The sequence below is a fragment of the Oenanthe melanoleuca genome, chromosome 20, assembly GCF_029582105.1.
Source record: "Oenanthe melanoleuca isolate GR-GAL-2019-014 chromosome 20, OMel1.0, whole genome shotgun sequence".
NCBI classification, from domain to species: Eukaryota; Metazoa; Chordata; class Aves; order Passeriformes; family Muscicapidae; genus Oenanthe; species Oenanthe melanoleuca.
Genome location: NC_079353.1, coordinates 13341563 through 13354415, shown reverse-complemented (window position 1 = coordinate 13354415; position 12853 = coordinate 13341563). Strand labels below are relative to the sequence as shown.

General features: G+C 51.3%; 1 protein-coding gene across 12 annotated transcripts in view; it reads right to left on the bottom strand.

Moving 5' to 3' along the window:
- Positions 1 to 12853, bottom strand: part of DLGAP4 (DLG associated protein 4) — a 121090-nt gene that overhangs the window by 2576 nt on the left and 105661 nt on the right. For 9 of the 12 annotated variants that reach the window (XM_056507099.1, XM_056507105.1, XM_056507103.1 and 6 more), the window contains 5 exons: positions 5308 to 5669; positions 3890 to 3981; positions 3062 to 3471; positions 1249 to 1340; positions 83 to 235 (listed from right to left, as the gene is read on the bottom strand). In XM_056507099.1, the coding sequence (XP_056363074.1) occupies positions 83 to 235; positions 1249 to 1340; positions 3062 to 3471; positions 3890 to 3981; positions 5308 to 5669 (1109 nt within the window). Of the gene's footprint in view, positions 1 to 82; positions 236 to 1248; positions 1341 to 3061; positions 3472 to 3889; positions 3982 to 5307; positions 6118 to 12853 lie in introns of all 12 variants that reach the window. The other 3 variants (XM_056507109.1, XM_056507108.1, XM_056507107.1) reach the window with 1 other exon arrangement.

Here is a 12853-nt window from a genome sequence, read left to right as displayed (position 1 = left end):
TCTGTTTGCAGACAAAACCAGAGCTCAGGTACCCCAAATGTGTACAAGGTGTTCTGGCCACTCCTCAGTGCCCCTCACTCACCTTTCTCTCCGGTGTCTCTGCCAATTGCCAGCTATTTGCTTTGAGGTGGTACAGCTCGTCAAACTTCATGCTGATGTCTTCAATGGACAGCTGGAGGAGATCCCAAAATCCAGCCAAGTCCTGGGCTGTGGGTCTGGGATTGGCATTAGGGTTCTAGAAGAGGAAGCATTAAAAGCACCATTTCAGAAAGAACACACCCAGCAGATCACAGCACCTTCACCCCTTTTACATCCTGCCTGCAACCAAACCCACTGAGAGCCCACAGGAGACACTGGCCCTAAGCACAGACACACAAAGCCGAGATTTACAGCCCAAATAATTTCTGCCAAAGGAAGCAGGTCCTGACTGGACTCCTCCTTACAGCAGTGTAATCCTGAACCAGACACCCAATCCAGCTCTGATGCCTGGATGTGCAGCACTCCAAGGAGTCACTGAGCTGTCAGGAGCAAAATTATTTTGATACATTTCCACACAAAACACCTGAAAGCATCAGTACTTCTCAGGGTGGGTTGAAAATTTTTAAGTAGCTTAAGTTTCTTCCAAGAACAGGATTTTCCCAGTTTCCAGACAGCTGAATCACCACCACAGACCCTGGAAAGCATGGGATCAGATCCGAGCAACTCACACAAAGCTCTGCTGGCGCTGCTGCTCAGCTGGGATCAGCACTTTCCCCCTCCTGCTCCTTAAGTCTCTCCAAGATTATTTTACATCTAAAGGGGAATTCACCTCTGAGGAAGTTTGCAAAATCCCTATTACCATAAAGCTTGAGGGGAAAACGAAACCACAGATTCCATCAATCCCCATTAGCCCAGCTCAGCTCTGAGCAAGGGCAAACCCCTCCACATTCCCTTTCAGAGATCAATACCCAGTGACCTGGGGACAGTGTCACCAGCCAAACACACAAAGGGAGCATGTGTGGGCAAGAGCAGACTTTTCAAACAGCCCCTCTTACGTGGCCCAGCCTCAGGGGTTTGCCTCAAAAGCCCTTCAGAAGCAGGAGGCACCTCTGTGCTAACCCAGCCCTCCCCTGGCCTGGCACTGCAGGCTGTGGCTGTGCTGGCTTTGTTTTCACAGGACAGCAGCATCTTAACACCTGACCAAGCCCTTGTAGTGCTGTTGAAAGAGAGGCATCATTCAGAAACCAGGAAAAAGAGATCCAGACTCACCAAGTTTTGTTCACAGAGGCCGTGGAATTGCTGGAACTTCTGTGACATTAGTAACTGTGCACTGCCCACTGCACTCAGGACTTTTCCTAAGACTGTGGGGGCAAAAAAAAAAAAAAAAAAAAAAAAAAAAAAAAAAAAAAAAAAAGAAGAAGACCTGAGTTGAACAGACAATTAATTGTAGCAATGAGCTCCAGCATTTCTGGAGCAAAGAAACACTGGAGTCATCAGAAAAGGAATTTCAGAGATCCTCAAGGCACCAACTGCTCTCAGGAACAAGAAGTTTGAAATGACATTTCTCTGCCATTGCTTCTTCTGGCAGGCCAAACACAGACCTGGCTGAGGATATTACAACATCCAAGCTGCCAGAGAGCTCCTCTAGCTGCCCTAGGCCCCTCAGAGGAGCCACCAGCACCACCTCAGCAAGGTCTGCTGGTAGCTGTTCGAGATACCAGCCAACTCCCCCAGCCCTGCACAGGGGAAAGGTGACACAGGGACCACTCTCCAGCAGAGATTAACACACAGGCCAAGGCTTGTAACACCCAGGACTTCAGGCTGCTCTCAATGGGTTTTCCAAGCAGCCTCTGGGCATGGACATGTTCCTCTGCTCATTAGAGGAAATACAGTCTGGGCTTTTCCCTTCCAGAGACAGGTTGAGAGCCCCACGTGCCTGCAGCTGCATCACCAGCAGGGACCACCTGAGCCCTGCTCTACTGCTGCCCTCCTGCTTAGGAGACAGAACTTGGCTGGACAAGCACACCGTGGGCTCTCCCACCCACCAAGGCTGTGCTTACACAACCAAGCAGCCTGCTCCTGGCACTCACAGAACAACAGCATGCAGGTCTTGCTGTTTTTCCTTGCCACAGGTCAAGGCAGGCCAGCCCTGAGGCAGGGAGATCCCTGGCATGGCCTCTCCCCCTGGCAGCCAGGGCAGCACCTCAGGGAATCCGATTAGGGATTAGCTCCTGGAGCCCCAGCAGTGACAGTGAGCTAAAACTGAGCCTCACCTTTGTTTCACCTTTCTTGGGTTTTAAAAACATCAAGACCAGGCTCCAGACAAAGATCCTGCCCTTTGCAGCCTCATCACCCACTCCAGTCACTCTGTATGCACCAGAGGAATGATTCCCACAAAAAGGCCAGGTTTTGCCAAGGCATTTGAAAATACAGGAACAAGCCCAGCTGGGACGGAACCCCATAAAATCAACAGGCCTTGTGATCCCTGTTCCATGCTTTTGCTGTACCCAGCACAAATTGAGTGAGGCTTTCTCGTGTGAAGAAACCTCCTCCTCTTTGCCATAAAGACAAGTTCATCAACTGAACTGAGCAAACAAGCTCTGAAGTTGTATTCCTTCTTCCCCACTGCCAAAGCTAAGCTTTGCCCTGCCTCTTTGAGAGTAATGGGTGAGGCAGGGAGAGATCCCACAGCCTCCCTGAAAGCTTTTTCCATTTAACCTTTTTTAAGGTTAAATCCATTTAAGCTTTTAGCAGTTTTGAGTGGTCAGAAGCCACACCATCCCCTGTACCTCTTTTATGCTGCATCACAGCATTACTTTGTACTCCATTTGCTACAGGAAGCTACATTATCCTTTCCAAGGAAAAAGCATTCCTTATCCCATCCTCATCTCCATGCTCTGGCTCTGTGGGCTGTCAGCAATTTCCAAGAACCCCAGAATGGTTCTTTGGTAGGGAAGGGACCTTAGAGCTCATCCCATTCCATGGGCAGGGACACCTTTCACTGCCTGGGGCAGCCACAATTAACCTGATCCAATACTGAGCCCCAACTCCTTCTTGAAGGAGGAGCTGCTGCCCAACCCACCTTCCTCAGAGAGATTGTTCTCTTTGGTCTCCTGGTCCATCTGGCGGCACCAGCCCTCCAGGCGCTCGGTCTCTGCCTGCAGCAGCTTCAGGAACCAGAAGCCGTCCCGGCGGCAGGGCCCCGGCTGCGCCGGCTCCGACGGCGACGTGGAGGAGCTCTCAAGCCAGGGGTCAGGAGGAGGGAGAGAGGAAGGCTCCAGGGCTGGGTCGTTGTTTTCTCCATAGGAGAGGTTTCTCTTAATCTGTGAGGGCTTGGCTGGTTGCCTGGTGGAGGCATCAACACCAACAGAGTTGTTGTGCTGGGGGCACTCAGCGAGGCTTCTCTCAGATGATTTACAGCTGGAGTTATTGGGCTCCTGTGTGTCAGAGTCTGTGTCCTGTTTGGAGGACATGCTGCGAGAGTGGCTGTTTCTGCAGGGATCAAAAGCCATAGTTTAAAGCAGAGCTTGGCCCTGTCAACAGCAAAATGCAAGGCCACAGCAGAGCCTCTCCCTGCCCCTCCTCACACAAAGACACACCACACACTCAGACAGACAGAATTATAAGGTTGCCTGCTTACTGCAATCGGCCGTTCAGATGAGAGGGCTGCTGCCTGTCTATAATTACAGCTTGGAATTTTTAAATTTTTTATTTAATTTCAAGCTCCTATTGATCTGGCTGTTAGAGAACAAGTGCTTTTTTGCAGAGGGTGTATGCTGTGGAGGAAGAGCTCTCCATGGGCCCCATTCAACACCACTCACTGGCACAAAGCAGGGAAGAAGGTCTAAGCACAAGTGGGGGAGGCACAATTTAAAATAAAAGGAAACTGCACAAGTTGCGTCTCACTTACCGCCACTCGTCCTCTACCTGCACCCCGATGGACTGGAATTTGGTGGCTGGTGGAGGAGGCTCCTCTTTTGCCACTGGCTGAAGGCAGTCAACCTTATTGAACAAAAAAAAACCAAACAAAAAAAAAAAAAACCAAAACAAAACAAAACAAAAAAAAAACAAAAAATAAAGAAAAACAGACAAAAACAGACACAAGAACTTGCAGCTGGAATCCACGTTAGTAGAACAGAAGTGTGCACACAGGGCATGTTGACACCACATGGGAGGGCTGGCTAAGGACAGGCGTGAAGCTGCTGCTCAGCTCTGCTCCCACCTCAGGAGCAGGGCTGTGTCCTGCCAGGCTGCTGCCACCACCTGTGCCAGGAGCCCTGGGCTCTGTGTCCCTGTGGCATCCCACACAGTCAGGGACCATGGCATTCAAGGGAGGCTGCAAGGTGACTGATACTGACAGCAAAGCCTCTCTCCCAGGGACTGACACCCTCCACGGCTCTGGGTAAGAGGGTTAGAGGGTTTTAGGAAAGAAATCCAGGTGACTTAGGAACCAGCTCAGAAAATGAAAAGCAGAAGAAGGCAGGCAGCCTCTCCACTGTGTTTCTGTCCTCTCACTGAGGCCTTCACTGTCACCTGTACTGAGCTGGCCTTGCTGTAAAGCTGGTGGAGAACTCGTTCAGCACACACAGAGGAGCTCAAAGCTCAGATTCTGCACTTGGAGCTGGCCAAGTTCCCCTCTGCTGGTAACCAGCACCTGGGACAGAACCAGAGCTCAGGGCCACCTGTAACTGAGAAACCTGCCTGAGGAGGGCACAGCCCCAGAGGATGCATTTTGCTGACTGAAGGACACATTTACACTACTCACTGGGTTCTCATTTCACTGTGTTATCAACAGCCCATTTCCATCGATTCCCACAGTTAAATGCTTCCAGCAAGGGAAGCACCAACCTGCTGGAAATGCTGGGCAGCAAAGCATTGCTCCCTCCTGCCTGCAGGCCTGGCACCATTTGGCACTGCAACAGCCTTTCCCACATCCCACATGGACATCAAGCCCACCTCCCAGGGGAGAATTGTCCCTAGAACCATGATGGACAAGGAGCAGACTGATGGGAAGCACTACAGAGCACAGGGCACAGGCAGACCAGCAGCAAAAGGCTTCTTCAGAGGGATTCACCCAGTTAATATGGCCCCTCCACTCTAGAAAACATTTTAAATTTGTACTAAAAGAGCTTAGTTCTTTCTGGGCTGTTAGGGGAAAGTGCTGCTGTCCCTCCCCCTGGGAACACAGGCAGTTATTCTGACAAGGCAGCGAGTGTCTCCTGCTATTCTAAGGGAGCTCACATGCACACCTGGTCACAGAAAAGGCACACGCTAAATGGATGGGGCAAGGACATTCCTTGGGACAAAGGAGAACAAACTATTCCATACTTGTATTCCTATTGATGATAGCTTTCTTTTGGGGATATTCTCCACTTTAGGCTCTTCGTTAGTTAGAGTCCCTTTGTCGCTTTTCAAAGTTGCATTTTTCTGAGGTAACTCTGGAGTGTCTCTGGCCGGAGTCACGACGCTGCCCCTGGTCACGCTGGGTGTCCTGGTGCTGTCCAAGCTGTCTGAGGAGTTGCTGAGCCCTGACTGGCTGGTGACCTCACTCTTGTGGTCCTGGCTGTCCAGGTAGGTGTCCTGCGCCGACTCAGTGCTGCTCTGCACAGTGACAGAGATGAACGGCTTGGACGTGGTCCGAGGTGGGACGGGAGGTGGAGTCTTTTTATATGCCACTAGGCATGATGAACCTGCAGGGATGGAGGGGACAACGGAGAAGGCACCAGACAGGTTGGAGGGAAAGAGATACAGTGGAAGAGAGAGAAAAAGCAGGTCAGTCACGACATCCAAGAGGAGCCTCCTCGCAGCAGCTGGAGGCAGAGGTGCAGAACCAGCCCACAGGCAGCAGCTCACGCTGGGGACCCACACCAAAGCATAGGGGAAGCGAAGGCAGAGCCAGAGCTAGCTTGCAAAAGAAGTCAAAAGGAATACCATGATGCGTGGAAATCTGGAAATGGAGAAGAAGGACAGAAAAGCCTCCCAAGAATGCTACAGGGTTTGGCAGGTGAAAGCCTCCACAGTGGGGAAATATTCTTTGGCTAAACCCTATGTTCTAGTGTCCTAGTACAGCCAAGTGTCTCAGCTCTTTGTCCCATCAGTTGACAAGTTTCAATGTCTGGATCAGGGTGATGGTTTTTCCTATAAAAATGGAAAGAAGCCATAAAATTTGTTAGATGTTGATGGCAGGAACACACATTTGAAAGCCCCTGACAAGTCCAGCTGCTGCATTCCAGAGGAAAAGACATTGTCTGGATGCAACAGCCCAAAAGTGGTGAGGCTACTACTCCATGGCCCCAGATCCAAGTGGCAGCAAGGCTGGAACTGTGTGCCCAGCAGTCACACAACACATATATCCCACTTGTAGGGACAGATATGTGGCTGGCCAGACAAACTAGGACAGCAGCCACAGCCCCAAGCTGCTCCTGTCTCTGGCTGGACAGGATGGAAGTCCACCAGTGAAAATACAAGTGAAATACCACAAAAATCCACGTGGATGCTGCAGCAGTCATGTTTAGGCTCTCAGTCTGCCCAGGACTCTGAGGCCACAGTCCCACTCCAGCTGCTGTGCAGCCAGGACAGACTGCACTGGGCAGCCCATGGACAAACACACTGACCCCCTTTATCCCCTTCCCTTGGTACTCTTGCTCCTCCCCACATCACCAGGCTTGGTTCCTCCCCTTAAGTCGTGTTCAACCCCAGTCTGCTTTTCCCCTGCACCCCACATGTGCCAGTTGAGAGCATCCCTGGGGGACAATCACAGAGCTGCCCCATGAGCCTTACTGACAGTATGAGGACATGCCTGCATTTACACATCCCACTATTTACCATATTAAGAGCTAAAGCTCCACTTCAAAGGAGGAACTAAAAGGGAGGAATTACAGAGGAGGAGATCTGTGTTTCCAGCAGCATTGCTGTGGCCAGAGATGCTGAGCAGCACCATAATGGTGTGCTGGCAGAGGAGAAGGGAGAGGCCTGTGCAGGGCTGCCAACCCAGCTGCCTCTAGCCTGGATCTGCACAGGAGCTCAGAAAGCACCAAACACATCCCAGCTCCCTCAGGCCACTACACCAAGGCCAGCACATCTCCTGATGGCAGGAGAGCAGGAGCCATCCCACCCATCACTCTGACTCACTCGGGTGAGGGGTGACCACAGTCCCCCTGCCAGAGCTGCCTGACGTGGAGCAGCATCTCCAGAAGCAATTCCTTGGCCCAGGCTCATGGCCTGACTCACACAGCCCATCCCAGTGGGGCAGAGCAGGAACAGCCTGATCAGAGCCACGGCAGAGGCACCCCTGGGCCAGCTGTGCCTACACCCCAAAACAACAGGGCAAGCCAGGGCCACCCCAACTGGCAGAGGTGACAGCATGCCACATGTCCCTTCAGTTAAATCTCTCCACATGGCCCTGTGACACCTCCTGCTTGGAGCTGGACTGGCCACAGCCCTTGGTGGCTTGGCTGGCACGGTCACCACGAGCTCAGCCCAGCTCCCCAGCTGTGTGGAAACTGCCAGCACTGAGAAAGGAAACTGGATTTGCCAACAGCCTGGCCAGGCAGAACAAGGAGAGATCAGTGGTGTCCAGGGTCAGTAAGCCAGACCCAAAGACATTGTCCACTTACCAAGAGACAGCATGAACACTGTTTTGCAGCTCTGGTAAAGGGGGACACCACAGTGTCCCCTTGGAAGGTTCCTGGCATCCCTCCACCTGGCTTGGCTGAAGGGCAGCACAGGCTCTGCTGGAAGGGAAAGAGCCAGGACCAACACAACCCATCCCTGTTCATAAAGCTGTGCTCAAAGGGTTTATCTGAGCTACAAAAGTAAATCTCTAAGAAACACTGCAAATGACAAACACAAAAGGATCAGAAGCTTTGAAGAACTGGGAATGCATTAGTTAGGACAATTGCAAATTAACCCCACTGAAGCCCTCTGCAAACATAAAACAGGACTTCTGACTGCCCAGCAAACTCAGAAACCACATCTTCTTAGAAAAGGCTTCAAAAGCTGAAGTCAGAGCCAGCCCACCCAGAAGAGTCTGTCCTGGGCCCTCAGCACAACACTGAACTAAGGCTCAGTGCTTCCTGCATCTGTAGGAGGAGACAAATCTTGAGGAGGACAAGAACATCCCAGTGTTTCCACAGGAGAAGCAGGCAGCATTCCCTCCTGGCTCTGAGGCCAACCCCACCAGTCAGGAGCATTCCAGTTGCTGACTTACCCCTCCAAAGGGCTACAGCTCAGCAGGCATGGATCTACTCTGGACTTGTTGAGGTCACAGCCTTTTTTATTTAAGAACAGCTTGTGCTGCAATGGGGAGCTACAATTCCTGTGGGCACTGGAGCAGGACCTCACTCTGCAGGACCATCAGCTCAGCTTGCATGGGAACATCATCCATGCTCCAAAAAGGTGTGGAACAACAGGACAACATGGAAGTCATGCTTAAGCTTCCAGTTTTGAAGCACTAGCCTTTTCCTGCTTACAGGATCTTCTAAAGCTTATTTCAGCAAGCAGTTGGAATTCACAGCATGCTGTGGATGATTGATTTTGGGGAGGAGGATGTTTGTTTATAGACCTTCTTCTGTAATTACTTTTAGAAAGCAGCATGTTTCCAAATTAGCACCTTGCACCTGCCCTCAGGGGCTTGGGCAATCCCCAAGGATGCAGCCCTGGGCAGAGGAGCTGTCTGCAGAGCCTTATACCAGAGAGTCCTCTGGACCCTCAAAAAGCAGCTGGGCATGCTGAGATCCTCTCCCTCTCCTTCCAAAGGTGTTTGCTTCTTGCAAGATTAAAAGTAGAGTCACAAGAGAATATGAAATCCAGCCCCTGTTCCCACCCCACAGGGCTGGTACTTGCTCAGTAGCTGAGGATCACAGCCAAGGTATTTGGGGTCAGAACTGAGGGCAATTCTCAAGTCTGAGAATTGCCCTCAAGTGTGTCTGGCCTCAAGTGCCAATGTTCCACTGCTACTGCTGATTCAATACAGCCTGGTGACATTTCCAACCATTCCAGGAACCTCAAAGACCTACTCAAACCATCCTGATTTTTGTTAAATCACCTCAAAGGCCCTCAGCCACAGCCAGCTGTGGAGGCAAGTCCCCCTGCCCTCAAACATCAGGGCTGGCTGTTATCCCTGTCCTGCTCCCTGCATCTCCCTTTCCCCACAGGGAGGACTGGAGGAACGACCTCATTTCCTCACACACAAAGAAGAATGTTCTGAAATAATCTCTCCTACAAGGCAAGCTCATTTGCCTTTTAAATAAAACAACCATAGAATAATCTTGCAGCAAATGGCATCAGTGGCATTATCCCCTTGGAGATTCCAGCTGCAGGGCTTTGGGCTGGCCTTTGCCACAGGGCTGGAAGGAGCTGCTGTGGGAGGCAGTTTCCAGCAGCAAAGGGAACTGCAACAGCTGCATTCCAAGCAACCTGACCTCTGATTTTCATCACTGCAGGAACACTTCAAGGTTGGAGCTGTAATGAAATGCAGAATGTTTTATTTGTAGAGAGTCCAAGTGAAAATGAGCCCCAGTGACAATTCATACCAAAGACAACATGGACAAATATTGATTTTATGGTTTACAATAATCACTTCAGACTTGATTTTTTCTCCTTCTGGACACTGAAGGTCAAGATACTTGCACCAGTTAGAGGCACTGAGAAACCTACCCAAACTTTGCTGGTCAACAGGAAAATCATGCAAGTCAGAAGTCACAGAGGCTTGGGTTGGAGGGACCTTGCAGCTCATCTTTTTCCTACCCCTGCCATGGCAGGGACACCTTCCACCAGATCAGGCTGCTCCAAGCTCTGTCCTTGGACACTTCCAGGGATGGGGCAGCCACAGCTTCTCTGGGCAGCCTGTGCCAGAGCCTGCCCAGTCTCACAGGGATGATTCTTTTCCTTAACAGCTAATCTAAATCTCAGCTCTTTAAAAGAATTTCTGCTTGCCCTATCATTATCTGCACATGTGAAAAGTCACATGGTTCCCATATAGACATGTTTTCCCATCTAGACATGATGGGACATACCTGTGAAGATGCTACTCTTGCTCTGACAGAATGACTGTCTTTACTGTGCTGGAGGAGATTTAAAATAAGTTTTATAGTGATTAAACAAAACAACTCCCAGAAAGCCATGTCAAGAGAATGCATTTGTTCAGAGAGGCAGTTCATGGAAGTGCTATAAATACCTCCTAGCTCAGTGCTTTCCTTTTGTAAATCTCAGTAGCAGTGATCTTTGAAAAACTGAAAATCTCACTGTGATACCACACAGAGGTAGACACACATGAAGGGGCTGTGGGCTCCCCTGGCAGCCCTCACTCCCAGCTGCAGGGTGACCCCAGCAGCAGCAGCATCCTGGCACAAGCAGCTCCCCAGGGCACAGCCCATGGTGGTGCCCAGGAGCCCTGCAGAGTGCCCAGCCCAGCAGAGCCCTGGAGCTCTCAGATGATCCTGAGAACACAGTGAGCACTTCACCAGCTGCTTCTGCTTGTCACAGAGCCCCCACAAGAGCCAGGCTGTGCTTGTGAGTCAGAGGACAGAGAATTCCCCAGGAGCTCCTCCCAGGCAGCAGCACCAGGGAAGAGTCCTCTTCTGTCACCTGTTGTGACAGCCCAGCATAAACCCAGCCCAGACACACAAATCACCCTGAGTACTTCTGAAGGAGGTCAGAGGAGAAATTCAACATTCCCCATCCTCAGCTTTCTGCTCCAGGCAGAGCAGCAGTGTTTGGGCATGGCTGGAATGGCAGCTGGACAAGGGGACCAGTGCAGGTGTCACTTCTCCCACCACACAGGACACAGAGCCAGGCCCTGGGCTCTGTGCCATGGGACACCCCCAGCCACAGGGACTCCAGGCAGGAGCAGGAGCATCCCAGCAGTGTCAGGGAGCACAGCAAAGGGCAGGAGAGTCTGCAGCAGGGACCAGGGAGAGTGAGGGGCAGCAGCCTGGGGTCACACCCTGACACTCCAAGGCAGGAGGGTCACTCCAACCACTGCAACTACTCACTCAGAATGACACCCCAGTCACTTTTCCTGACCCATGGGAAGTGGCTATTTCCCCCTGAACAGCACCAATCCTCTTGTTGGACAAGCACAGACAGGGGAAACGCCCTCCCTGGTAGCACTGCTCCCACAGAGGCTCCTCTGGGAGCTCCAGCCAGCCCCACACTGCAGCTCCCCCTTGGCACAGGCTGCACATCAGCATTTTGTTACACAAAGAAATCAGTTCTTAGCTTTAAGCCCTCCTCAAAGGCCTCCCTGAGCAGCCACTGAGGCTGTCACAGCATTAACAGACCTGTGCCAACAGGTCTTTGCTGCCCAGCTGGGAGACACCTCCAAGTGCTGGTGCCACAGCTGTGAGAGGTTTGTTACCCCTTGCTCCTCTTCATGTCCAGCACACCCTGGCCACAGCACTCTGCTACACCCAAAGGCTCTGCTGCAGGACAGTATTTTATCACCCATGTATCCATCTAGAACTTGGTGTTAGGAAAAAAGGGACTGCCCTGCCCGCTGCCAAGTACAGCACGTTCCTGCACATCACTGAAATGAAAGAACTGGACATATCTGCAGAAAAAGGACCTCAAACTCAAGGGAGTGTCTCTCAAATGTTGCAGTCAGAAGCAAATGCAGAAGCAAAGGCTCCCTCAAACATCAGCTGTGTGTTTGTAGACTAACAGTAGAGCTCTCATCCAGAAATGCAGCACAAAGTGTTCTGTACACCCATTTGTGTTCTCTGATCAGCTGTGACTGAGATGCAGCCCTGGGGACTCAGAGCACCACACTGTGTCCAGGGATGCCTGGGGCAGGCACAGGGCACTCAGGGCTGCACGAGCCCAGCAGCCAGGTCTCATCACAGACACAGTCCCTGTACTCTGGGGAGGGAACATTTAACCAGAGAAAGAAAGGCTGAGGGCTGTGAACTCTTCACATGAGGGACTTTGGATTTTTTTCAATGTACCAGAAGTTTAAGCATCATGGAGATGCTCCAGTTTGGAATTCCTGGGCACAGAACTGATAATAAGCACTGATACACTGAGAACTATTACACTAGGAAGGCAAGGCAGGTTGCTTTTTTATAAAAACAAGCCACTTGTAGAAGGTCACAAATTTAAAAGAGGCATGAAGCAACAGCAGACAGCCTCCAAGAATGCTGAGGGTTAAAAATAGGGTACCTCACACTGCTGGCTCCTGGCAGATCTGACCATCCCTCCTTTCAGCACAGCCTGCTGCAGAGTCAGCAGGGACACAGCAGATGCTGTGGGGACGACAGCCACAGGCACTCCCAAGCCCAGCTGCAGCAGCAGCTGACACTGGGGCTGCTGTGTGTGCTAGAGGAGACACTCATTGCTCTCCACCCTCCCCAAAGTGATTGTCAGGGGTTTTTAGGCAAGTTGAAGCCATGGTGAGCAGCTCCACCCTGCTCCAGCCAGACATCCAGCCAGTGTCCTTCTGTCCTGGGGCCTCAGACAGGTCTTCAACCCAGCTAGCACAGGGCAGCAGCCAAAGGAGCACTCCCTGCCTCTCCCTGCCCCAGGGGTTAATTCATTAACCACCACCAAGGCCCCGAAGCCCAACCAATGCTAGTGGTACTAGCACTGATCATCCAAGTTTGGCATAATTAGGGAAGTGCTTTTAGTTTTTATCCAAGCTAGCACTTTCTAGAAACTCCTGCAGAAATAAGTTCCACCAGCTAATGATGCACTGCATGAAATATCCTCTCCCTTCACCATCACTTCACAAACTGCCACATAACTTGGAGGATGGCATATGTGGATGCTTTTAACTCTCTTCCCTGCCACTGCAGAAGTCCAGGGAATCTCAACACACCTCCTCAAAGTCACAGCCAGTCAAAATCCATATGGCCAGAAATGCCTGGAAACCATGGCA